The sequence below is a fragment of the Falco peregrinus genome, chromosome 4 (genome assembly GCF_023634155.1).
Source record: "Falco peregrinus isolate bFalPer1 chromosome 4, bFalPer1.pri, whole genome shotgun sequence".
Lineage (NCBI taxonomy): Eukaryota > Metazoa > Chordata > Aves > Falconiformes > Falconidae > Falco > Falco peregrinus.
Genome location: NC_073724.1, coordinates 42,703,663 through 42,728,880, shown reverse-complemented (window position 1 = coordinate 42,728,880; position 25,218 = coordinate 42,703,663). Strand labels below are relative to the sequence as shown.

Here is a 25,218-nt window from a genome sequence, read left to right as displayed (position 1 = left end):
TTCAGTCCAGCGTAAGACAGCACCAGCAAGGAGACCGTATGATCTCTCATACACTGCCTCCTCAAGGAGGAAGCCTCTGTTATGTGGGAGTTACACTGAGGGGTAATGGGGCTCATGTGATAACATGGCCCCATGGCTAATATTGAGATTTACCTTCCAAGACAGCTGGCTGCTCCTTCTGTCTTTGTTAGGGACACGTACAATACTCTCGACAAGTCTTTTAGTGGCTTAGTAACTTGGTTGTCCCACCAATGAAAGGGGAGTTACAATTGGTATAGAAAGATTGCAATGTTTTTGCTATACTTAGTTCTGTAAAGTTCAAATTTTGGGCTTTCCATGATTTGTCACTGGGTTTTTTTGATAAATAGAAAGTAGCGTGAGATTTTCATTTTGGTGCATTTTGTGCTCCCAAAGTCATGCACTGAGTAGATCCTCTGTGGGCAAATTAGGAAATCATGCAGGTGACTGGAAGAAGCCACCTTGCAGGACTCAGCTGAAACCAAGATGTGCAGGAGGAAGAAGGAGATGAGGCGACATACGAGTGTGAGTGAAGGCTGAACATGAGAAGATTGTGGCCTGCTTTTTCAGGAATATGAGAGACTTCTTGGTTTTCCCAGATGCCAGTTTAATTCTTTTTTTTAATCTGAGGAAGATGTGAACTTGTTGGAATTAATCATTTCAGAGGAGTCTTTTATTCTAGTAAAAGATGCTTCTAACAGTAGGTGGTATGTGGTTCTTGAGCAGAGGTTTATAAAGCAGAAGGTGAAACTGCTTCTGACCCACCTGGTGAAAAGTATACTCTTTGCCTGAGATGTGAAAACTGTGACAACTTCAAAGGTAGAGAAGCCATTTCTCTGGCAGTCTTTTGTCTGTATTTATTTCCAAATCGGAACATTTGGCACTTCTTCAGTCTCAGAGAGTCCTTGAAAATCAGAAGGAGCTCCAGAGAGGGAAACTTACAGGACTCAACATCCATTTGGTAGCTTAAGATTACTTTGATTCTCTCAAATACTTTTTTTTTTTTAATAAGCTAAACACATATTTTTATTAATTGGAAAATACATTTGTTTAGAAACAGGTGTTAATTTTATTTGTACTTTGAAAGTCTGAAGATATTTACACTTCAGTAATTTAGGCCAAGCAAGTTAATTCACTTGTTCACACTGTAACTGTAATTACAAGCAGCTCTTGGAGGAAAAACCTGTGCTGTATGCATTTATTCAACACATATTAGAAAGGCAGCCATTTTCTGATAGTTACTGGCCTGTGCTGGACTAGATCATTCATTTTATTGTTGTAAGTATTTATCATAGATGAATTTTATTAATGCATGCACTTGTGTTAGCAATATTAGATATGCTTGTTTAAAAGAGGGACAAGTAAAATATCCTCCAGTGAATCATCATTTATGTTTCTAGTTGACCTAGCTTGTCAACTAGGACCTTAGCAACCTTCCTGAAGATAAAGGGAAAGAGGTAGTTGGGCTCTTTGTTCTGAGAATGAGGATTAGTGAGTTTTGTTCCTTTTTCATTCCCTCTTACTGGGATAGGTAGCTCCTGGAAATCAAAATCAGGACAAGTGAAGGGTCAGGCTTTGGTTAGTCTAACCAATTTTTACCATGTTAGTCATCTTTTCTGGAAGACTGCCTCCATCTAAGCAACCATTATTTTAAAAAATTACAGTCTCCTCTTCCTATATTTCAGTGAAGTAATAAATGTCTGGTCTTTCTTTCTACCTTTTAAGTGGTAGATTTTTTAATTACATGAGCAATGTAGCTCGGATTAATTCATTTTTATGTTCGTGTTTTTACTGTTGCCAAAGAGCTGTTTTCCTCATATAGGGCTATCAGGCCAGATCTACAATCACTGAAACAGAAGAATTCATAGCAGCTGGGTTTGTTCTCCTTTTGCTCCAAAGACCCTGGGACAAGCTGTGCCCTTCCTGAGGCTGTGCCTTGAGGAAATCCCAAACATCTGAGAGCACATGTGACAACTGAATTGGCTCTGAGGAGGATGAAAACACTTAAAATCAATGGCTGCACTTTAAAGAGTAGACTGTGAAGAACAGATAAGAGCAGGTCATTACTCTGTAGAAATCACTGATTTTTGCTGAACAGTTCTTCAGTCCCTTGTAAATACAGCCTAGAAGTTATATTGAAAGAAGCGTCTTGGTTTCGCTGTGTACTCTTCACATACTGCAAAGCTCTTTTGATATCTGTGCCATATCCAAGGGGTGCTATAGAAGAACTGATTTCCACTCCATTTTCACAGGCAAGGCTTCCTGACTGAGACGAGTCATGTAGGACAAACAAGTAGAATTTGGGTCAGAATAGTGTAGGCTGTTAATAATAATCTAATCTAATTATCTAATAAATGCTACATAAGATGGAAAAAGGCTGTGGTGTATGGATGGTGAAACAAAGTTTCATTTCATTCAGTTTACATTCTCCATGAAAATCAGTAAAGAGGTTTTTTCTTTTGTGCTAACCAATTTAAGTGATGCATTGTTGTGTTTCCTCTAGGTAAAGGAAATATTGACAGCCCTTGGTTTGCTGACATGTGCCAATACGAGGACTGGGAGTCTTTCTGGAGGCCAGAGAAAGCGTCTTGCCATTGCTTTGGAGCTGGTGAACAATCCTCCTGTCATGTTTTTTGATGAACCAACCAGGTACTTCAAGACCAAAAATTAAAGACAGACAATTACTGCTTTATATAGTAGAACAGTGCTGCAGAAAGGTTATTCACCTCTGAGTCCTTGGAAAAGGCTCATTTTGTGTTGCCTGTAGGTACTGAATAAGGCCACAATGCTGTAGCCACCAGACCATGTGACTGTAAACAATTTGTAAGCGAGACACAAATTGAAATAGGAAGGGAGAGGAAAATATTTTCAGGTTGTGGCATGAGTTTTCTTTCTCAAGCAAAGTTAGCTTGACTATAAGCTTTTTGAAGTGTGACTTAATAATGAATGTAGCATATATAGAATCAGATTCTGTGATCAGTCTAAGAGGAGGCTGGGAGAGCTATGAATATGTATCTATTCATTAAAGTTGGGAGCATTTAAATCTGTAGTCCTAAAATGTAGAACTCCCTTAAGGCAGCTTTGAGAATACACTGTTTTTCATTCTCAGGCATGCTTCCAACTTAATTAAAAAGACTGATGGAGAGATACAAGCATAAGGTTGGCATATCATAAAATTAAACTGCTACAGAGAAAATTTATAAAAGGACAATAGTGCGAGACCAGAGCAGCAAATACATGCGCTAGTTTTGAGTGGTGCCTGTGGACATGTGGATAACAAACTTTTTTTTTTTTTGTTCAGTGGCTTGGATAGTGCATCATGTTTTCAGGTTGTCTCTCTGATGAAGGCATTGGCCCAGGGTGGCAGGTCCATCATCTGCACAATTCACCAGCCCAGTGCTAAGTTGTTCGAGTTGTTCGATCAGGTATTATTCTCAGACTCTTTCCCTATGTGTGGTTTGGGTAGGTTATACCTTCAAGGCTACACTTTTTAAGTAAAACCGTGAATAATTCTAGTCTGTGGTTTCAAATCAAATAAATAAATAAAGTAAGTAAAAGCAAAATAGTACTTTTTGATTGTGTTTTTTTCTTCTCTGCCTGTTTCCATTATTTATGTGTAATGTTGGTAAAGAATGTGGCTGATATGTTTGTGGAGTCATGGTTGTCATACTTCTGATTTTCATGCCTTCACCCACTGCTGCTCCTGGGCACAGGGCTGTCAGTAGAGTAGAGTAGTTTAAGAGCAAGAGAACTTTAGTACCAATGTCTGCAATTCAGAAGAGTATATTCAGGAGAAATAGTTATAATTGAAATGAAGACACTTGGAGATCTTTTCTCCAGTCTTAACAGCAGGATGTAGACCGTGCTTTAACCTTGTTAGGAAATTTAAATTACACTTGAGAGAGGTAAAAGAAAACCTACTACACCATAGGTGAATAAACTCTTGCAGATTGCCAGTCTGGCAAGGAGGTTTATTTAAAGTCAATAGTGTGGTTAAAAGTAAGAGTAAAGAGTAATGAGGCTGTTCCCCATTGCTGTGCTGTTCCACCTCTCCTTGCATTTGTGCATTCACCAGCTTCGTGTCCCAGCCGAAAATATCCATAATGTGTGGAAGTTAGATGGCTCAGCTCTAGTTGCTTGCCTGTTTTCAGCATGTGTCTAAAGGCTGGAATTAGTCTGTCTCTGTATTAATGTGGTTTAAGTCCCGGAGGGAATGTTTGCAGAATTTAAACCTTAATCATTTCATTTTCCAATAGTTTTAATTCCATGCAAAGGTAGTTCCAAGAGGTGATAAATCTTGCCAAGGTGTTTTTCTTCCCACAGGGACAAGAAAGAGGTCATTAAATTCATGGATTGCTGTCATACAGATAGCAGATTTAAATATTTTGATACTATTTCAAATTTTTCTTTTTTTTTTTTCTCTCTTTTCTTTGCCTTGTTTTCCAGCTCTATGTTTTAAGTCAAGGTCAGTGCATTTACCGTGGGAAGGTATTAAACCTAGTCCCTTACTTGAGCGATTTGGGTTTGAATTGCCCAACCTACCACAATCCAGCAGATTTTGGTAAGGACAATTTGAATAGTTTGTTTATTTTGTATTTGATTAGCACCTTCAGGGTCATGGGGACCATGGTGCATGGTGTGTTTTAGACTTTTGTACATCTATACATATGTGCATGTGTACATATATGTACCAAAATTAAAAATAAAATTATTCAGATCTAAGTAATTTGAATGCCATCTAGTGGTAAAATTTAGTGAATATTTCTCTCTGGTGGAAGCCCAGATCCAGGAAATGAAAGATAAAACATATTCTTTAGTGTTTCATAGTAATTAGTCCTAGTGGCCTTTCAAAGTGGCTCCAGTATTCTGTTTTTTTATGTTGCCCAATACCATTGTGGTATTGTACAGCTAATAGCATTAAGGGTTTTTTTAATTGTTGTTTCTTAGTTCCGAAGAAGCAGTAAGGACCACAAAAATAAGATTTTCGTGATTTTTTTATTACCTAAATTATCCTGTATTCACTGTCTTTCCTCTAAAATGGTTCATTTAACTTTCAGGCTGAAGAGAACTCTGAAGATTTATAGAAAGATACATGTAAATAATGTGTGTATACATATGAATTAGCATGTGGCATTTTAGAGCGTGTTCTAGACAAAACTCCTGTTTCTGTCAATGTTACTGAATCAAGGGGATCTAATAATAAGGCTTGTAACTAGTCAGTAGTGTAAACCAGTAACTCTCCTTCTGGTTTTTGTAGTTATGGAAGTAGCATCTGGTGAATATGGAGACCAGAATGGTCGACTGGTAAGGGCAGTACGGGAGAGGATATGTGACACAGACTACAAGAGAGATGTTGGTGGTGAGAATGAGTTGAATCCCTTCCTCTGGCACCGTCCTTCTGAAGAGGTATTTTGTGTGCCACAACTAATGGGCATGGCTTGAGGCTGGAGGGGGAGGAAAAAAATTCAAATCTTCAGTCAATGGAGCAGGTTTCTGGGCACATTTGGCTGCTGAGAGTGGGGTTTTGTGAGTGAAAACTAAGCAAGATACTGCAAAGAAAGAAGTTTATTCTTTTATGTGTTTCCGCAGGATTCCTCCTCCACAGAAGGCTGCCACAGCTTCTCTGCCAGCTGCCTAACCCAGTTCTGTATCCTCTTCAAAAGAACTTTTCTCACCATCATGAGGGATTCGGTAAGGCTGCCTTTATAATAACTTTTGAAGCCAAAAGGTCTATTCAGTTGGTTGTGAGATAGTGTAATGCCTTAAAGGTCCTGTCCAACAGCCCATGCATGAAGATCATCACAGAATTTCAAAGGAAAGAGACTGATATTTCAAGTTTTGCTATTAACTGTACCGTCTTCATTGTGAACACTTTTCTTCAGAGGAACTCAGAAGCATCTGGCCTAAAAACCTAAAGCTTAAATCCCCTCTGTGCTGGCAGGTCCTTTACACAGTCATTTATCCTACTGAAAAATGTGTGAGAAGTTGTACTGGTGTGTCACAAAATCAGTTTTTCCAGAAAACCCAGGGTGGCAGAGAGAATCATTTCAGTGTGATGTAAGGCCAGTACTTTTTAAGTCTTTATTTTTGAAACAGAAACTTGGTAAATAAAAAGTTTACCTCTTTGAAAAGAGAACATTTCTGTTTTCATACATGTAATATGAAGATGAAGTAAGTAACATAATGAAACTCTCATTCTCAAGGAAAAAAAGCTATCTTTCACCTTTTTTCTTAAAAATAACTCCATTCAAATTCCAAACCCTACAGTTTTCATGTATGTTTATTAAATGTTTTGGATGCCTAGCTGGCATTAACAAAATGCAGTGGGACTTTTTTTTTTACTCCAAATTTTTCTTCTAAGTAGCTGAGGAATTTGTGTATTTAAGAGGGAGGACTGTTTACGTTGTCTGATTGATGCTTTGAAATGTCCTCTACATGGGATTGTCCCTTCATTAACAGGGATGAGTTAAGGAGGTGAGCTTCCTCAACTAGACCTTACATGCACACCTGTCCAGGGAACTCACCAGTATATAGTATAATTGGTACTGGTTGGCCAAGTGCTTTTCTTGGCAGATTTGGAATTTGATAAGTATGAGGAGGGTTTGTCTGCTTTTCCTGCATGTTGGAAGGTTTTCAGTGCTTTACATGACGGGGGGGGGGAAGACAATATATACATTAATATATATTGATATATTGATTTGACATACCTGTCATTAGAAAAGTGGAAGGCCAGAGAATATATTTATACTGGTGGGCACGTGGTGGATTCAAATGAGGAAGGCTGGAAACCAAAAGCAGTTGAGCCATGTGGAGCTCAGGGTAAGCAAGTTGCCCTTGTGACAGGGTAAGCTGGGCTTCACTGAGCTCCAGGTGCTGCAGCGACACTGCGTTTGCCTTGCACCCAGGCAGGTGTCTCTTGAGGACACTGCCATTTCTGGTGTAGACATGTCCACACAGAACCACAGGCCTGGAAGAAACCTACTGGACCACTCTGTCCAGGCCTCTGCTGTCAGATAACCACAGTATTCCTTCCCTTTCAGAAAGGGACACACTGCATTGAATGCCATAGTAAAAGCAAGCAAATGTTTCCCCCCCCGCTCTGGTTGGGAAGATATCGCAGAATGATGCAATAGTAGTGGTTAGGAAGCACCTGCTTATTTCCAGACCATACATATTATGCCCATTTGTTGTTTCGCCAGCACATTTCTTTACCATAACTTGTTCTTCTCCCTTGCTGTTTTACATTGCAGATAGTGCATTTGTCATTCAAAGATTAAGTAAGTTGTTGAGTTTTGCCTTCCTGCAATCTGGAATAGTTTGCACATCTGGTCTCGTACCAAATATTTGGTCACAAATAAACTGACATGTTTGTGTGGGAGGGCTCTTGTAATCCAAAAGCTTACATACAGCTTCACATTCTGTATGTTGCTCAACTAGCTGATCAGAATGTCTCTGGTGCACTTAGCATCTCTAGAGGTGTGCGAGCCCTAACCATGGAGCATAATGGTCCTGTCCTCATCTTTACCAAGGGAAAACTTTAACTTATTTTCTGACGCATAGATTGAATGTGATACTTTTTTTTTTCCTGCTCAACTGTAAAGGCTTGTAATTGTTCCAATTGTTCTTCCATACCTCTTCTAGGAATACTGTACTTCAGAGAAAGTACAGAAGGCTAATTTATGCTTGATTAAGTTAGTTTGGTCTGTATAAGCCTGAAATACCTTTTCTGCCTCTCTTCTGCTCAGAGAAATTTATCGTTTAGTCACAAAGTCTGTTATCCTGGTGAATGAGGGCAAATGGCTCCATGACACTGTCAAAGACAGTAGGATTTCAGGATGCGGCATTTACAGTTTCTGCCTGTGTTTACAGGCAGAAGAAATTTTCTGTAATGTAATAGCCATGTGTCTGATCGACACTGGGAAACTCATTAGAGTAAGTTTTCCTTAACTGAAGCCCAGTTTGCCAGTAGGAAAGTAGCATTTTTATGGAAGTTCTTCTGGACATAAACACTCCTTTTCTGCAATCTGTATACCTGATTTCAGTCATATTGCCATTGGTTTTGAGCCCAGACTTTCTGCTCAGAAATACTACTCTTCCCTTGCTTGTAGGTCCTGACACACTTGCGTATCACCTCACACATTGGCATTGGACTACTCATCGGCTTGCTCTACTTAGGCATTGGCAATGAAGCTAAGAAAGTCCTCAGCAACTCTGGCTTCCTCTTTTTTTCCATGTTGTTTCTTATGTTTGCTGCGCTCATGCCAACTGTCCTTACATGTGAGTACCAGTCATTACATCACCCTGCTATTACATCAGCAGGGAAGGAGATTGCAGTAGGCTGGAAGGGTGTTGTTATGTATCTTGATTTGTTAAGATAAACATTTGACTTGTATTTCTAAGACAGGTGTGGAGATAAGTCTTGCACTGACTAAACTGCTGTGTAGAGGCAGACAAGAGATAGGCTTGTCCAATGGCACCTCTCTCCCCGGTTTTGCCAGTGTTTCTCAGCCTGGACAGGTCAATGTTACAGTCCTGGGCTGGAATTTCCCCTTGCTTCAGTGCTTCTCACCTGTGTCACGAGCTCGTGATTGGTCTTAGGAAGGATGTAATAATTTCCCTAGGACTTCTAAGTCATGACTCCTGCACAGGATAGCATATTCATGTGGTGTCAGAAGCAAACTCCTGCAGTATGAACTGTTGCATACTTCCTCTGGGAACGCTTGTTACTTTGGATTCCCTGTTGGACCAAAAGGAATAACCAGGTTCTCTAATTTCTGACACCTCTTGAATTCAAAAAGCCTCTTTAGGGGAGGCTGAGATCATCTGAATAGATTGGAACGTAGTGTAAACAGTGAGCAACTTTCAGGGCTGACCTCTTACATTTCGTTACAAATCCTTGAAACTACTGCTGGTCTGTCAAAGGCCTCAGGGTTCCAGCCCCACTGTGGGACTGCAGCAGTGCAGGATTAGATAAATATAAACTATTTTATTATGTGCAATATTGCACGCTGACAACCTAACTTATTAATTTGTGTTCTCTGTAGTTCCTCTTGAGATGGGAGTATTTCTTAGAGAGCATCTGAACTACTGGTACAGCCTGAAAGCCTACTATCTCGCCAAAACCATGGCTGATGTTCCTTTTCAGGTATATGCTCTATTCTTCAATAAAACAAGAACCATTTAAGTTTATGGCAAGTCCACTTGCTAAGAAGATCAGTATTGGTATTTTATCCATCTGAGTAGTGGAGAAATTGTTCAGATATGTGTGCTGAAGCTTCAGGTCCAAATTGGTAAGCACCCTCACAGTAAACAGCAGGACAAAAACTGAGACCTGACCCGGTATTTATTTAGGATCAGATGACCATCTTTGCTTTTTTGCAGAAGGGGAATTGAAAAGGGCTGTAAGTGAATGGGATCTATTTTCTAATATCTAAGTAGTAAGATAGATGTCACAGTCTGTGGCAGATGTGTTTATTCTCTTATGCTATGCCTGTCATGTAATTAAAAGGCTGAGAGCTGTGGATTAGCTAAAACTCACCATGCTTTTATCTTATTCAGAATAACAGGGAATGTTTGGCTTTAATGGACTGACTCCAAGTGTATCTCCTTGCAGATCATGTTTCCTGTCGCTTACTGCAGCATTGTGTACTGGATGACTTCACAGCCGTCTGATGCACTCCGATTTGTCCTCTTTGCAGCCTTGGGAACCATGACATCCCTGGTGGCTCAGTCACTGGGTCTTCTCATAGGTGCAGCCTCTACATCCCTTCAGGTACTGACAGTATTCTGTGGTCTCAGGGGAACCCTGCTGCTACCTAGCATTGACTGCATCAACATAAAAAGCATATACACACACTGGATGTGAGGCTCTGAAGTTCCTTTCCCATCTGAACGGGGCTGTTCCTGCCCCTGCTTGAGTGGATTGTCGCTTGATGTTCATCCCAGGCTGAGCAGGTCTTAGAAACTGCAGAACTGATGCATTTCTGTGCATCTACAAAGTGGAGGTAGGCCATGAGGATCAGTAACTCAGGAGAGGGTTCTTTCATACACATACAAAAAGGTTGCAGGAGGCCAGGTAGGAAGAGGCATGCCCAGAAACTAAACATTCTGCAGAGGGAGGGAGAGAGGCAGCTGTTGGCATGACTGTCACACTGGAAGCTGGCCATGTAACTCCATTCTGCTTCCTGACAGGAGATGTGCTAAGGTGACCATTCCACAGCAGAACTGTTTTGTGATAACAGATGATACTGACATTAATACACATTGATGCTATCAAGATTTCTGGAGTAGAAGACTTGATTCCTTCTCTGTGCCCCCCGGTGGAGACCAGATAGCCCTGTTGCGTGATCCCTGTGCATCAGCCTTCCCCAGAGATACCTACGTGGCCCTTTGCCGTGGAGGGGACATAGAGAGGACAGGCTGGAGTTGGGTCAAGATCTAACTTTCCCACCAGAGCCACCCAGCTGGAGATGTTCCTTATCCTCTTCACAATGTTTTAGGACCAGTTGAAGCTACTGTTCACATGGGGTTAATGAGAAGGGAGGTCTGTGTCCTCAGTGGGGAGTGAGTGAGAGAGGATAATATTTGGAAAGATGGGTCTCATACCCAGAGAAGCAAGGGGATCACAGTGCCCATCTTTCTCTGTAAACTTCTTGGTATGTTCAAGTCCTTCAAAGGACAGGTCCCATCACAGCAGTGTTGTCAACTAGTAGAATGGTTTAGGAAGAGGAGAGGGACCCCTTTTCTTCTACTAACAAGATCAAACCTCCCCCTCAGAAGAAATCTCATTTTAAAAAAAATATCCATAATTTCCTAGTATTTGGAACTGTAGTAATTTGGGGAAGTAGCATTATAAGAAGAACTTGAATAGCATAGCTGCCCACTGCCTGAAGAGTAAGTTTGCACTGTGTATTTGGGTTTGTCGCAGAACAGAGGATTTGCCATAAGGAAAGTCTGCTCTTCTAAAGGCTGGTTTCCTCACTGGCGGTTGAGAAATCAGATGAAAGAGCAAGTCAGTTTTTAATTTTTTCTTCTAGTTGGCTGACAAGAGACTGTCTATTCTGTCTCTTCACAGGTGGCCACTTTTGTGGGCCCAGTTACTGCCATCCCAGTGCTGCTGTTCTCTGGGTTTTTTGTCAGCTTTGATACCATCCCAACATACCTCCAGTGGATGTCTTACATTTCCTATGTCAGGTACTGCTAATGAAGTCATTAATCTCCTATCTGCAAATGCTGTTTATTTGCCTTTGTGTGTTTGGTTGGTTGTTTTCAGTGCTGAAGAGACTGTTCACAGCACATTCTTTTAGAGTACAATTATACATATGATGTATACCACATTATCTCACTGCATTTTGCTATATATGGTGTGAAATATATAGGACTGTTCAGTACAAATTATTGGCCACAAGTCCATGTCAGTCCCCTTGAATTCAGTGGGATCACACAGTGTGCAAATCACAGGATCACAGAATCACAGAATGGTTGGGGTTGTAAGGGACTTCTGGAGATCATCTAGTCCAACCCCCTGCTAAAGCAGGCTCACCTACAGCAGGTTGCACAGGATGGTGTCCGGGTGGGTTTGAATGTCTCCAGAGAGGGAGACTCCACAGCCTCTCTGGGCAGCCTGTTCCAGTGCTCCATCACCCTCAGAGTAAAGAAGCTCTTCCTCATATTCAGATGGAACCTCCTGCATTGCAGTTTGTGCCCGTTGCCCCTTGTCCTGTCACTGTGCACTACTGAAAAGTCTAGACTCATCCTCTTGACGCTTGCTTGTGAGATATTTGCATACATTGATAAGATCCCCTCTCAGTCTTCTCTTCAAATCTTCCTGGATTTTGCAGTAGTGGAGTTCTGAAATAATAGGCACAGTATACTCAACTGAGAAACTGATGCCTCCACCTCATTTCAGAAGAAAATGTTGTATAAATCACTGCTGTATCCTAGGTAGACTTGTGGATAAAGACCTGGTTTTAAGTTCTGCAGTAGCACTGCCATGAGAGATAGGGGATCTGTGTCATCTCTAATCTGAACAAGTGTTTTAACAACCATAGGCATTTTACGTCCTATCTTCGTCTGTCACTCTCACTGTCTGAGACAGCTATCTTAAGATGGGATGATTGGCATCAGGGAACCTCTGGTGGCTAGCATGGGGGGATAGTTTAGACTAGACACTTAATATAGCTGAAATTAGGTGAGGTGAGTTTTTCCATCCGCCTTCTCCCTGCCCTGCCCAAGCTGTACTGTTACTGAGAAAACCCAGGCTAAAATATGTTCTTCTTTGACAAGTGAGGTCCTACACAGAGACCTGTCAGAGATTAAGAGACCACATCCCCTGAATTAGTAGCTAGAATTCAAGATGAGGCCGTAAGCCATTGTCTAGTTTATGTGGAGTCTCCCAAAGCCAGAGGGAGCTGTCATAGACGTGGGATCCATGCTGGTGTATCTGCTCGCAAAGTCAAATGCTAAGTGCACATGATGCCAGGGAAGACATGGGAACTGTGCATTGTTAGTGAAACTACAGCGCGTGGAAGGAAAGAGACGTTCTAGATTGATGCTGGCTTTAATATATTTCTGACTTCAAACCGTAATTGTACCCCTCTTGCTTATTTTTTTTAAAAATGAATTAATTATGTCACTTTTTAAAGGGGAGTTTCTGAATACGAGCTGAAATTAGCCTGCTTTCTATTTTAATGGTTTTCTTTGGAGAAATTATGCTAACTGGTAGTGGTTAACGGCAAAACTTCTTTGTTTATTCTTGTGAAAAATGCCAGTGGCATGTCATTTGACTGTAACAGGGATAGAGCTTGCCCTGAGCCGCACGTGTCAGAATGATATTGAACCCCCTGGTGTTTCAGCCAAGCTCTTGCAGGGATTGTATTGCTGTTGGAGTATTTCTAAACAGATCATCAGGACTTTTCCTTGTAATCTGTCCTTGTCCTTTCCAGATATGGCTTTGAAGGAGTTATTCTCTCCATCTATGGACTGGATCGAGAAGATCTGCATTGTGACAAAGATGACACTTGCCATTTTCAAAAATCAGAGGCCATTCTGAGAGAACTGGATGTAGAAAATGCCAAACTTTACCTGGACTTCATTGTTCTTGGAATTTTCTTCTTCTCTCTGCGCCTGATTGCCTATTTTGTTCTCAGATACAAAATTCGAGCAGAGAGGTAAAGGAAAAACAGCTAAAACAATGCAGTAGGCAGATCTTTAGATATGCAATAGAGGGCACTTGACATTGTCTCACTGTGGCAGGCCGGTCTCCAGTGCCCAGCTAGATGCTGTTACAGCCTAGCCCATAGAGAACCACAATGGGATAGTGGACATACAGTGTTAAGCCAATCAATCCAGTTGGGTTGGGTCATGTTTTCATTACACTTTCTGGCTTTAACTAGGAAGAAGAAATAGAAGGGAATTTTACACCACAGAATATAAATACCAAGGCAGTGTAACTGTAATTTAAAGCCTGGCTGCAGGAACCTTCCTTATGAAAACCAATTTCATGATAAAGTCACTAGGATACTAGTCCTGGTAGCCAGAGTAGTATAATGTCATCTATAGTTGACAAGATAATGAGATGCAAAATGGGGGATGCAAAGACAATAGAATTCTCTCATCTTTCTAAATTCAGAGTTTCATCTTTGCAATTTTCTATGTATTATTTTGCAATTCTTTTCCACAGAATTACCCCTTATGGCCGAAAGCCTGTAAATGTATTAATTAATAAGGTAAAGATAACTTTTTAATACGGATACTTTTTAAAAACACACTTAAAGTGATTCAGGTCGTTATTTTTGTTTCTGTCTAAATTTAGAATTCTGGTGCTTTACTTGTCGAGCTGGTCTCATATCTGAAAACTGTAATGATAGGAGGAAAAGGCAGATTCTGAGTCTGCCCTAACCTGTGGTCTATATTTGGAAGCATCAATAGGTAGCACAGGCAGACATGTTCAAACTGTCACTGAATGATTGAAAAAACATTATTTTGCGGTGTCTTTTAAATCCTCAATATTTGTGATATTTAAAATAGTAACTCTGCTTGTTATCTGTTTGATCTACCTCCTGCAATTGAAAACATCAAAGCACTCCAAGGCTCATTTGTTCTTAAATTGTGAAAGCAGAATCTTTCCCTAAAGACTGAGTGATTGTTAAAGCGTGATGAGTGCAAGAGCTATGCACAGCTCAAAGCTTGGCATATTGTATTAAAACATTTGTGACTGCCTCATATGGCAGTGTTCATTATATCAGCAGCACACCACGTGTAGAACTCTTCTCAAAATATACAAAATACCTTGTAATACTGCAGGTCTGATCATGCCAAGCAGTTTTGTTCTCTTCCCGAAGTCTACATTCATGACATGGGAATTAATAGCTAATTGATTTAAACACCAATGAAACTGTTAAAAGAAGCATACATTTGTTTTGCATATCTCAACCTTTGTAAACTTGGCAGAAGGAATTCCGGTTCCAAGCTGATGTGAATTTTGTCCCTGATTTTCATGGGTTTGGATTTTCAACCCAAAACGAAGTTGTGGGACCCATACTCAGGTTGGACACCTTGGTGAATTTCTGTGCGAATTCCACTACCTCCTGTCATTACTGTGCATTTACTGTAGTGTCACAGACTTCTGCGTCAGACCTACAAATTATGTAAATGTTGTTCCTATCAGGATGCTGAAGTCTTGTAGATTGGAAGCAGCTCAGTGTCAGCAAATCATTGAGGAGCTCAGCAGTCCATGACAGTAGACTAGATGAAGAGAAACCTTGCGCATTAGCTGACCACTAGCAGTCACAGTTCACAGGCTGTTTTTGAAAACTTCATGGCTGTGTCTGTACTAGTAAACTAAATGGTTCCAGGGCAAGGACTGTTAGTCCTCAGACAGCTGGGGCTAAAAGGAATGATCCTTGTGCCATACTAACTTCTAGGTAGAGCCCAAACATTGTCTGGAAGACCTCTGGCTGTGCTGAGCTACAGCCGTGCTATTTAGCAGTGAAGACAATTGTTTCCCAGTTTTCGTGGCCCACGCCCAGGCTGTGTTTAATTTACCAATACAGACACAGACCGCATGTGTCTGTTAAACACATTAAGCGTATGTTCTGGAAGACTTTAAGTCAAGTCACATGTTTTAGGAAGGTTAGCTGTACTTTCCCTGAAAATAAGATTGACCTGTGAAAGCAAGGTCAGTCTTTACTGTAAGAAAAAAAAAAAAAATCCTTACACAACCTCTTTGCATAGGTTCTTGCCGTTTTTTCCCAAAAAGAGCTTTTGTACAGCTGTGCTGCTTTTCCAGGCATAATAACAAGCAGGTATGGATATATAAGGCTGTCTGATATGAGAAGTTTTAAGAATTTTGGCTACTCTAAATAATGCTCATAACTGTGAACTGTTTTATATAAGGCACAAGCTGAAATCCCTTGGCACAATGTGCCCTGATTGTTTCATGACTCAAAATATTTGCGAGTATTACAGGCAGTTCAGATGCTGTTTGCAAGCAGACAAAAGAGTACATTGGCCAAATTACTCTTTTGTTGCACACAGCTGGTCCAGCTGTAGGCTAGCTGAGTATGAAAGAACGTGACATCCATGGCATTAAATACCTTCAGGGTTCGTCTTTTGCATTTACCAAATACCACATTGAAAATCCATTGCAGTGTACCAAGTGAAGTAACAACTGACTGTTAATTTACACAATGACAATGCTGTCTTCTCCCATCTAGACCAATTTAGCAGTATGATTTCCTTGGATGCTGTCTTGTTTTCTGTGCCTGTTCCTCTGTTTGTAGGCTTTCTTATTTTACCTCTTTAGTCTGCAACATGTCCTCATACTGTTATAAACGGTAACAATTAAAACAATTTTATTTTGGGTTCAATCAATTTAGGTTGAGAAACAATAAGCAAAAACAGTGCTGGGTGCGTGGAGAACTCAATTAGTTCCACCACACGCACACGCACGCCTGAGTCCTAAAAGCAGCATCTTTTATGCCCGGATCTTGACCAATCTCTTCTCGCCGGATGTTCGTCCCGCTCTTTCCCCACTGGGTCGTTAGGGTACGTCTTCTCCTCCTGTTGGCTCTCCTTCGGGCTTGCTTTTCAAAGCCTCAGGGTCTTTGTCTCCTTTGGCAGGCTTTCCCTGGCGGGCTTTCCTTATCTCCTTTGGCAGGCTTTTCTAAGCAGCGATTGCCTCAGGGGAAGGGGGAGCTTTTACTTTGTCTCAAAGGAGAGCCACACGCGCCCATTCATTACAATTGGGATACAGGTTTTAGATTTACACAGGGTACAACAATTACACTTACCACACTACATTCTATTTTTGACATGAATCATGACTGCGTTTATCACAATATACTGTAACTTCATATTGTATTATGGTAGCCAAAAGTTTGGTCCTCCACTGGTGTTCCTAAGAAAATGCATGCTCTGAGTATTTTTTGCCACTCCTTTTTTTGTTAGATATGCTTTTTCCCAGCCATCTGCTAGCAGCATTTAGCTGAAAGCTCCTATTCTAAGGAACTCTTTCAGACTGTAGTATCCCAGTAAAGAAATAAATTAATTCCCTTGGAACTCAGTGCTATACATAGATGAGGTAAACATTCCTTCCCTCCTTTGCTCAAAAATTAACTAGTAATATCTCTTTTGTCACTGCTGTGGGACAGAAGTATTTGAAGTCCATCCCAATTATGTTTTCAAATACTGCAAAGATTTTTAACATAATCTAGCTTGGCTTTTCTCTGTTTATGTATAAATAAATTCTAACAGGCTGGTATAAAACACATTCCCAGGTTAAAGGACTGGGCATGCATGTGCTGTAGTGTGAAGCAAGTGCATTGTGAAGTTCTGGAGGCTTCACACAGAAGCATAATAAGACCAGCCAGATTCTAAAGATTTCAGATCCTCAGTTTATATAGCCATATATAAATAGCCATAAAGTAGCTGCAATCAATGCCATTATTACCATTCAAACGAGTCACACACTGGCTCAAAGTTATGTAAGAGGCTAAAAGTTTTTAGAGGTCTGTTGAAGACTGTATGATTTCTGTTGGGATTGCAGGAAGACTTTAGTGTTCTGTTGGCCTCCTTGTTTTAATGTAACTTGTTTTGACATGTTGCTTTGATTACTATGTGCATCAGTTAAGACTTTAGGTGCTTCAGATGTTTTTTGTTGTTTTTCTTTGCGGAAACTTGCACATAATCTGAAGAACCCTGAAAGTCTCTAAAAAGAACTTAAAACATTCTTATTTACCATTAAATAAAAGATTTGGAAAGCAGATTCTCCTCACATAAGAAATTGAGAACATTTTATACATTAAAAGGAGTAACAGAAGAATATCTGGTACTGAAATCCTGTTCACTATATTAAGTATTTGGAGCCCAAGGTATCTTTTTTCATTAAAGGAGAGGAATATGTATATATATATACACATAATAGGCAGAGCTGGTTATGTATGTGGGAGATAATGAACACTTGGGTCCAAGTACTGAATCTGTCAGGTGACTGGTGTTTTGATCTACTCTTTTGTGTCAAAGTCTCTGTTGCCAGCAGAAATGAATGTTTCATTAAACATTTGTTTCTGGAAAGAATTGTGGTATGTACTGACTTGTACCACCCCAGTGATCCTCACAGAGGAGGTCCTGTCTGTGCTATTTACTCAACACTAGATGGGTATTTTTGACTATTGGGGTCCTTTGAAGCCCTGTTCCAACAAAGCGCTCAAGTATCTTAATAACTTCTAATATCTGTGGTGTTTTGTGAATCAAAGGAACAGCTAATGTCTTTAAAATGAAGCCAAGGCTTAAGTGCATTGCTGGGTGAGGGCTGTATTGCACAGGAAGACTGAGATGTTGCCTGTCCAAACAGACTGAGAGACTGTACTGAAAAGTCCGTTTGCTTTGGCTTAGTCTCTAGTAGATTACAGCTCTACAGTGATCTTGAATAGATCTTTTTGAATCACAAAATACTTCATTTGAGGGAAAGAGGAGAAGGAAAACTAAGCATGGAGATGTGTGTATGTTTTTCTGTACATTTACTGTTGCTTTGCATAATTGCTTTTGTTACCTGCATAGTTTTGGTAGGGAAGAATGAAGTTTCTATTTTTTCTAATTCCTGTACCAGAAATGCCAATCCAGGACTGCTTAACGTTTGAGCAATGTCAGTATTTATTTTTACTTTACAAACTAATCAGGAAAGGATATTAATTAATTATTTTTCAACGTTCAGTGTTGTTGGAGAACGATTTTATTCTTTTGTCTCCTGCTCTGTGACAGTCATATTCAGGAACAATAGCAAAGTGCATAGGGAGAGAATTAAGATGCAATGATGATGTTTCCAGACAGAGCTCATCAGAAGATGTGTGTGAAGAGGGTGCAGATGTGTTTGTACCTCTTTCTGCACCCTGCTGCACCTTCTTCCACGTTGCCTTTGCTCACTGCGCTTCAGGTCCAGTATCATTTGGTGGCTCTGTGGGAGAGAGGGTCTTGTGTGTTTATCCTGCATAATGCAGGAGAGCCCCCTCCGGCACCGGCACCGCAGGGTTGTTTATCAGCTCCTTAAAGGAGTCAGGTTAGTTCTGTGGTGAGTTTCTGTTACTTGGGGGATCTGCTCTGATATTCCTTGATCTCAGTGCAGCAGAAGCTGGCTTGGAGTCTTCTTCACAGGGCTTGAGCACAGTATTTTCTGTCCCAGTCTGGCAGTGGCTCTACTCCAGTGTATTCTCATTCAGGGAGAATTTTGAAGTGCATCAACTGTCTTGGGTTGAGTGGGGTGTAAGCACAAGCTCGAATGCTTTCCCAAACAGAACAGTTCTCTTGACTTGTGTTTGTTTTGGGCCAGGCTTTGTCAGCTAGTATGAACATGGTTGAAAAGGGCATCAGCTGCAGGAGTAGCAGCGAGGCAGAGCTTCCTTCTGTATGCATGGGTAGAGCTTGGGGTGCAGGTGGCCAGCCGTAGCACTGGCCTGCTTGTTAGGATCTAGCTGTGGAGTAGGAGGAAATTACACGCATGCTGCTTCTAACTATGGATACCATGATTCAGCCAGTGAAATTCAATTCTTTTTAATTTTCATGAACTGGATAGTGGTTTTGGTGATGGTTTATCTCACAGAACAGTAGCTGTCTGAAAATGAGAGGCCCAGATCATCTAATTTTCTCTGTAATAATAGGAAATAATAAAAGGACTCGGTTGCTGAGGCAAGCAGCTCTGATGGTGGCACGAGTGGGAGTGGAGTGCTCCAGCACAGTGCACACAGGATTTCCTGAATTGGAGAAACCTCAGGGGAGCCAAATGCTGCCAGGATCCCTCAGCTTGCATGATAGCAGCTGATGGCACCTGGGCAGGGCCAGGAGCAACAGCAGCCAGCTCCCCCCCCAAAAAAATAAGCCCTCAGGGTGCATGAGCAATCAGGGTGGGCAAACAAGGCATGGCGTATAAGCAGTGGCACGGTGTGGCGGTTTGTGCGGCAGGGCAGGCACTGAAGCCCTGCCAGCTTGACCAGGGAGCAGTGGTATCCACCTGGCAGAAAGCCATGGCCTCTCTAGGCTCTGCGCCCACCGTGGCTGGCACAGCTGCCCAGACAGAGCTCTGGTGGGACCACGCAGCCAGTGCTGGGCTGCCGGCTGTGCCCTGCTCTTACGTCCATACCGGATGGCAGCGGTGAGCACCTCGGTGGGACGTGCGCTCGGGGAGAGCAACTCCTCCGCTTAGTGACAGAGTGCCGAGGGGAGGCGAGGAGGGTTGAGGAGTATCAGGGAGTGGGATTAAAATAGACTACTGGAATTGCACCCTGCTTTCCCCGAGACAGGCCCAACAGGCAGACAGGCGACATGACACGGAGGACTCCCTACCCTCTCTCCACCTGGCTGAACAGGATGACTGAAGGGATAGGGGCAATGGTGACAGGTTCCTGCCCAGTGCAGCAGGCGCGTCTCCTCTGTGCCTGCCCTGCCTGCCCAGGTGCCCGTGCATAAACAGGTATGAGGCTCTGCAAGTGGAACCAAACAGTAATGACGGTGATGGTTCATCCAGTGTGGAGGTGTCGCCAAGGTTAAGTTGGCCTATGCGCTGCGTCAAAACCGGCATGGCACGTTTCCATAAAGATAAAAAGACAGGTTGTTGTAATAGGACACTTTCCTGAGGGGAACAGAAGGCCCAACATGCAGACCAGACCCACTTCTTAGGGAAGTCTGCTGCCTCCCTGGGGCCCGGGTTGAGATGTGAACAGAAAGCTGCCTACCCTGGTATGGCCTCAGGTTATTATGCATTACTGATTTTTCAGGTAGGCAGTGATGAAGTTGCAACAAGTCTGAGGGCCCTCAAGAGAGACTTCAGGACATTGGGACAACCAGTTAAGGGATCAGGAGCACAGGCAGTGTTCTCCTCTGTCCTTCCAGTTGCAGGGAGTGATGAGGGAAGAAACAGGAAGAGCCAGCAGATCAATACCTGGCTCCAAGCCCGCTGTCACCGGCAGAATTTTAGATTCTTTGATGATGGGTTGGTCTACACAACACCAGGCCTGCTGGAGACAGATGGGAAACACCTGTCCCAAAGGGAGAAAAGGATCTTTGTGCAGGAATTAGCAGAGCTCACTGAAAGAGCTTTAAACTAGATTTGAAGAGGGAAGGGGATAAAACCAGGCTCACTAGAGAGAAGCCAGCATGCTAGTGTTTGAGGGGACAGTGTACTAGCAAGGTCCCTCAGTCTGCCATCTCAGTGGAGGTAGGGAATAGACATCTACATAGCAGCAAAGACACAAGGGTCATTGATGTGTTAGAAACCACCGAAGCACACAAGAATGGTCACATAGAAATTAAGGCCTCTCCCCTCCAAAAGGTGGCAGGGTCAGTAGCCCAGCTGAAGTACATCTACACCTGTGCACACAGTGTGGGTGGCAAACAGGAGGAGCTGGAAGCCGTTGTGGAGCAGGAAAACCATGACATAGTTGCCATCACAGAAATGGTCTGATGACTGTCACAACTGGAGTGCTGCAATGGGTGGCTATAAAATCTTCAGAAGGCATAGGGAAGGAACCAGAGGTGGTAGGGTACCCCTGTATGTTAGGGAGTGTTTTGATTGTCTAGATTTTAATGATGGTGATGATAAGGTTGACTGTTCAGGGGTAAGAATCAGAAAGGAGGCCAACAAGGCAGATACTGTGGTGGGAGTCTGTTGTAGACCACCCAGTGAAATATTCTATAAGCAGCTGGGAGAAGTCTCACAATCACTAGTCCTTGTTCTCATGGGAGATTTCACCTTACCAGATGTCTGCTGGAAATACAATACAGTGGAGAGGAAACAGCCTAGGAGGTTCCTGGAGTGTGTGGAAGAGAAACTTACTGACACAGCTGGTGAGTCAGCCAGCTAGGGAAGGCGCCCCGCTGGACATGTTCTTTGTGAACAGAGAAGGACTTCTGGGTGAAGTGATGGTTGGAGGCTGTCTTGGGCATAGCGATCATGAAATGATGGAGTTTTCGATTCTTGGAGAAGTGTGGAGGGGGCTCAGCAGAACTGCTGCCTTGAGACTTATGGAGGGCTGACCTTGGCCTGTTGAGGAGACTGGGTGACAGTGTCCTTTGGGAGGCAGGCCTGGAGGGCAGAGGAGTTGAGGAAGGCTGTGCACTCTTCGAGAAGGAAATGTTAAAGGGTGCAGGAGCTGGTGAAGGGTCTAAAGCACAAGTGTTACGAGAAGTAGCTGAGGGAACTGGGGTGGTTTAGTCTAGAGAAAAGGAAACTCATGGGGGACCTGATCGCTCTCTACAACTACCTGACAGGAGGCTGTAGGCAGCAGTGTATTGGTCTCTTCTCCCAAGTAGCAAGCGATAGGACAAGATGAAATGGCCTCAAGTTGCAGCAGGGGAGGTTTAGATTGGGTATTAGGATATTATTGGATATTCCTGCCAAAAGCAGGAATATTAGAAAACATCAACGCTGGTTTTGGCAGTAGCTAGCCTTAGGCTCTTCCAGAGCAGGTTGACTGTGGTAGATAACTGGTCTGCATTTCTGCAGAGGGGATCTCGGTGGTAGCTGCAGAGATACTGTCCCACATTATGTTCTTTTTGAGAAAATTATCTTCTCGTGTATCCATTTTCCTTCCAGAACAGCCTAATAGGCTGCAGTTGCTCAGGAATTTCTTTCCTTTCGTTCTGTACTGAAAGCCATTTATAACATACGATAATTTGAAAAGCTGTTGGGAACTAGAAGGAGGCAGAAAATGACACTGTCATGTCCTCTGAAACAGTTTGTGACAGGCTGATCATTGCTGTGTGCATGACGCTGCCACACAGCACTAGTGAGTGCATAAATTAACTGCTGAGTGTCACCAGAGTTAATCATGAGCTCTGCTATTCATGAACAGAGGTAGTAGCATTTTCAGGGGTCAGCTTCTACTGTCCAGTTCTTAAATACCTGTTTTCACAATATATAAAGAGGTCGTTGTAATGTATCCCACTGAGTAGTTTTTGTAACCCCAGATAATCATTCTGCATATTACCTGTCCAAAAGTTGCAGGTTGAGCCTGCAAAGCATAAGAAGTTTCGTGTTCTGTGCATATGTTAGCATATTTCTGTTTCTGTACACATTTCATGTAGAGTTTGGGAAGGAGTAATGGTACTGTAGAGCATAAAATCTAGCTTCAGTGTTTTTATTCTTTTGAAATCTTACACTGAACCATAACTTTATGCAGTTGTCAACTGTAGAACTTTCAAGAGATTTAGATTTCTGTTGAGACCCATTGCCAGCACAGTAAAAAAGATGACCAGTCAAAATAGGTATCCTTTGGCACAATAAATCTCCATGGTCCAGCCTGCGAGCCTGCATTCTCTGCATTATTTATGCCTTCAAGATACAGCAAGATTTTATCGACCCATTTTCTTGCTGGGGGCCTCCATGGAACTCAGCCCTTGCCTACCAGTTGCATGTGTCCTTCTTACTGGATATTTGTGGTTGCTGTCCACATGGGGTGTAAAAATGAGCTGCTTGGGAACAGTGCCGAGGTAGTTAGAGGTGAAAGGATGACTTTTAGATGTCTTTGAGCTACTGAATACCTAATGTGCTGGATCTATGGGTGTGCTTTACTGTTTCAAGAAGAAAAATAATCTGAAATGTCTTTTTAAGCAGATCGCAAGGCAACATGGAAGTCTTTACTTTTACGGTTGTTGGGTTTTTTTACTTCAGCGGCATCTGTGATGTCTTTTTTTCTGACCCCATTGTAGCTTATTTTAATAGCCTGTTGAGGGTAATCATTATACAAACTCCTTTCTATTACTTCTGAAAAACAGCTTCCCTGGCCTCAATAATTGTACCCGCCTTTACAAATGTGAATTAGTTGTTGAGCAATTTTTAAAACAAATGGGAAAAAATGCACTTAAATTACATTACAAGTAAATTATATTTAAGGTGAAGACTACATCGATATATCTAAAAAGAAGACAAGTCCTGCAGTGCAGCCAAGCCTTTACCTGTTTAGTAAAGAGTTGTGAAATATCTTACCTGAGTCAGCTGACCTTGTTGTGAGATACTGCCCATGAATCTGTTACTGAATTATTTAACATTTGTTCTTTTGTTTTTAAAGCAAGAGTCAATGCAAGGTATCATTTTAAATCAGCGTGCTAAAGTGTGCATATTCTGTATATCTAATATGTCATTGTTGTCTCTTGTTTCTGTAATGCATTCGCATTACTATGAATCAATTTTATTAGGCTTCTCTAGAGACTATTGCTGCCTGCACGCTGTGATATATTTGCACTGTTGTAGATATATATATAAAAATACATATATATAATTATATTATAGAAACCATGTCTTTTTCAGGTTGCTTGTTACCTTTGTAGTTTATGCTTACTGGTACAGTGGACCTGAGTAAAAATGTGGGATGTGGGGCATTCTGATGATACGTTACAATGATAGAGAAATCTTTGTATATTTCTGTATACTTAATACCTGTAAGAAGAGATTTGTATGTGCATTATTTTCCAAACTAGGGCTTTGTTTTCTGAGACTAGAGAACATTTATGATAATGTAACGATCAAAAAAAAAATCAAATAAAGTGTTACTATTTTCAGACAGATGCCTTTGTCCCCATTCTCTTTTAAAGGGAAGTGACAGGTACATTGTTAGTTAGATGTTTTCACTGCCTGCTCCTAGGTTCTGGCAGTCAGCAAGGACATTGTCTGTTTCAGATGTACATTGTGGAGGTTTCAGCTAACCACCAATACAGGTAGGTTACAGAAACATGCAGTAAAAATGCTTAAAAATGTTACGTGCAGCCACATTGGCTCAGAGCAAAGGTCTGTATTGTGCAGTGCCTGACAGTGAACAGCACCACACAGAGAAGAGTGCAAGAACAGGGCAAGCATCAGGGAGTGCTTCCCTGACAAACCCTACACAATTTGAGAACTTCCTGAATCAGTGCCATTGTCTTTGCATATTCTTGCCTTTGATGGATTTCTCTTCCACAGACTTACCTGCTGTTTACCTTGACCATGCTATATGCAAGTGTCAGCAGATGTTCCCCATGCTCTTGCATTACAAGAGGCAGTAAAGAATCATTCCCTCTTTACCTTCTGCTCAGCACTCCGGAATGTATAGATTTCCTCCTCCTTTGTTCCCAGCTGAAGAGAAACCATGTTTTATTCTGCCAATCACACCTGTCCCTTCCCCATGTTACAAAACACTGTTCTCTCTCGTTCAGCCACAGCACCCATGCTGTGTTCTTCTGCAGCCTTCCGTGCATTTCTGTTGTCGTGGAAGGTCTCTTCAGCTGGTTTAAAAAAGAAAGCCAGTAATTTTCCTCTCATGTTTCTCCTGAACATCCACATTGTCCAAGAAATGACGTGCTTACTGGTTATTCCATTCTGAACAGTCTCCGAAAATATGGTCCGTGAGGCATTGGGTCTGCTGCTTCCTATTGCAGTGGCAGGGATATTCTTGTGCGGAAAACCTGATGCCTGTAAGGCCCCAAGAACAGCAGCGTCAGAGAAAGGGTTTCATTCAGTGTAGGTGTCCCTTGCTTTCCCATCTACTTTTGTTTGCCTGGGTGGCTTTTCATGCTATTAAGCTGTGTATTGGACTTAAGGTCAAGCCTAGACAACATCTCTGTCCTTGGGCCACCCTTCCTGACCACCACAGCAACAAAATTACCTGCATTGGTCACCACAGTTCAAGGGTAACAGCCATAAAACTTTCACAAGTTAGCGTCCAGTCCTAGGTAACA

At 41.9% G+C, this 25,218-nt stretch overlaps 1 protein-coding gene across 1 annotated transcript in view; it reads left to right on the top strand.

The window, feature by feature from the left end:
- Positions 1 to 24,070, top strand: part of ABCG1 (ATP binding cassette subfamily G member 1) — a 64,002-nt gene extending 39,932 nt beyond the window's left edge. Inside the window, exons 6-15 of the mRNA XM_055802733.1 lie at positions 2,522 to 2,667; positions 3,320 to 3,443; positions 4,465 to 4,579; positions 5,276 to 5,424; positions 5,608 to 5,709; positions 8,127 to 8,295; positions 9,063 to 9,163; positions 9,632 to 9,790; positions 11,093 to 11,211; positions 12,963 to 24,070. Coding sequence (XP_055658708.1) covers positions 2,522 to 2,667; positions 3,320 to 3,443; positions 4,465 to 4,579; positions 5,276 to 5,424; positions 5,608 to 5,709; positions 8,127 to 8,295; positions 9,063 to 9,163; positions 9,632 to 9,790; positions 11,093 to 11,211; positions 12,963 to 13,191 — 1,413 coding nt within the window. The 3' untranslated portion in view covers positions 13,192 to 24,070. The remainder of the gene's footprint in view (positions 1 to 2,521; positions 2,668 to 3,319; positions 3,444 to 4,464; positions 4,580 to 5,275; positions 5,425 to 5,607; positions 5,710 to 8,126; positions 8,296 to 9,062; positions 9,164 to 9,631; positions 9,791 to 11,092; positions 11,212 to 12,962) is intronic.
- The last annotated feature ends 1,148 nt before the right edge of the window (positions 24,071 to 25,218 follow it).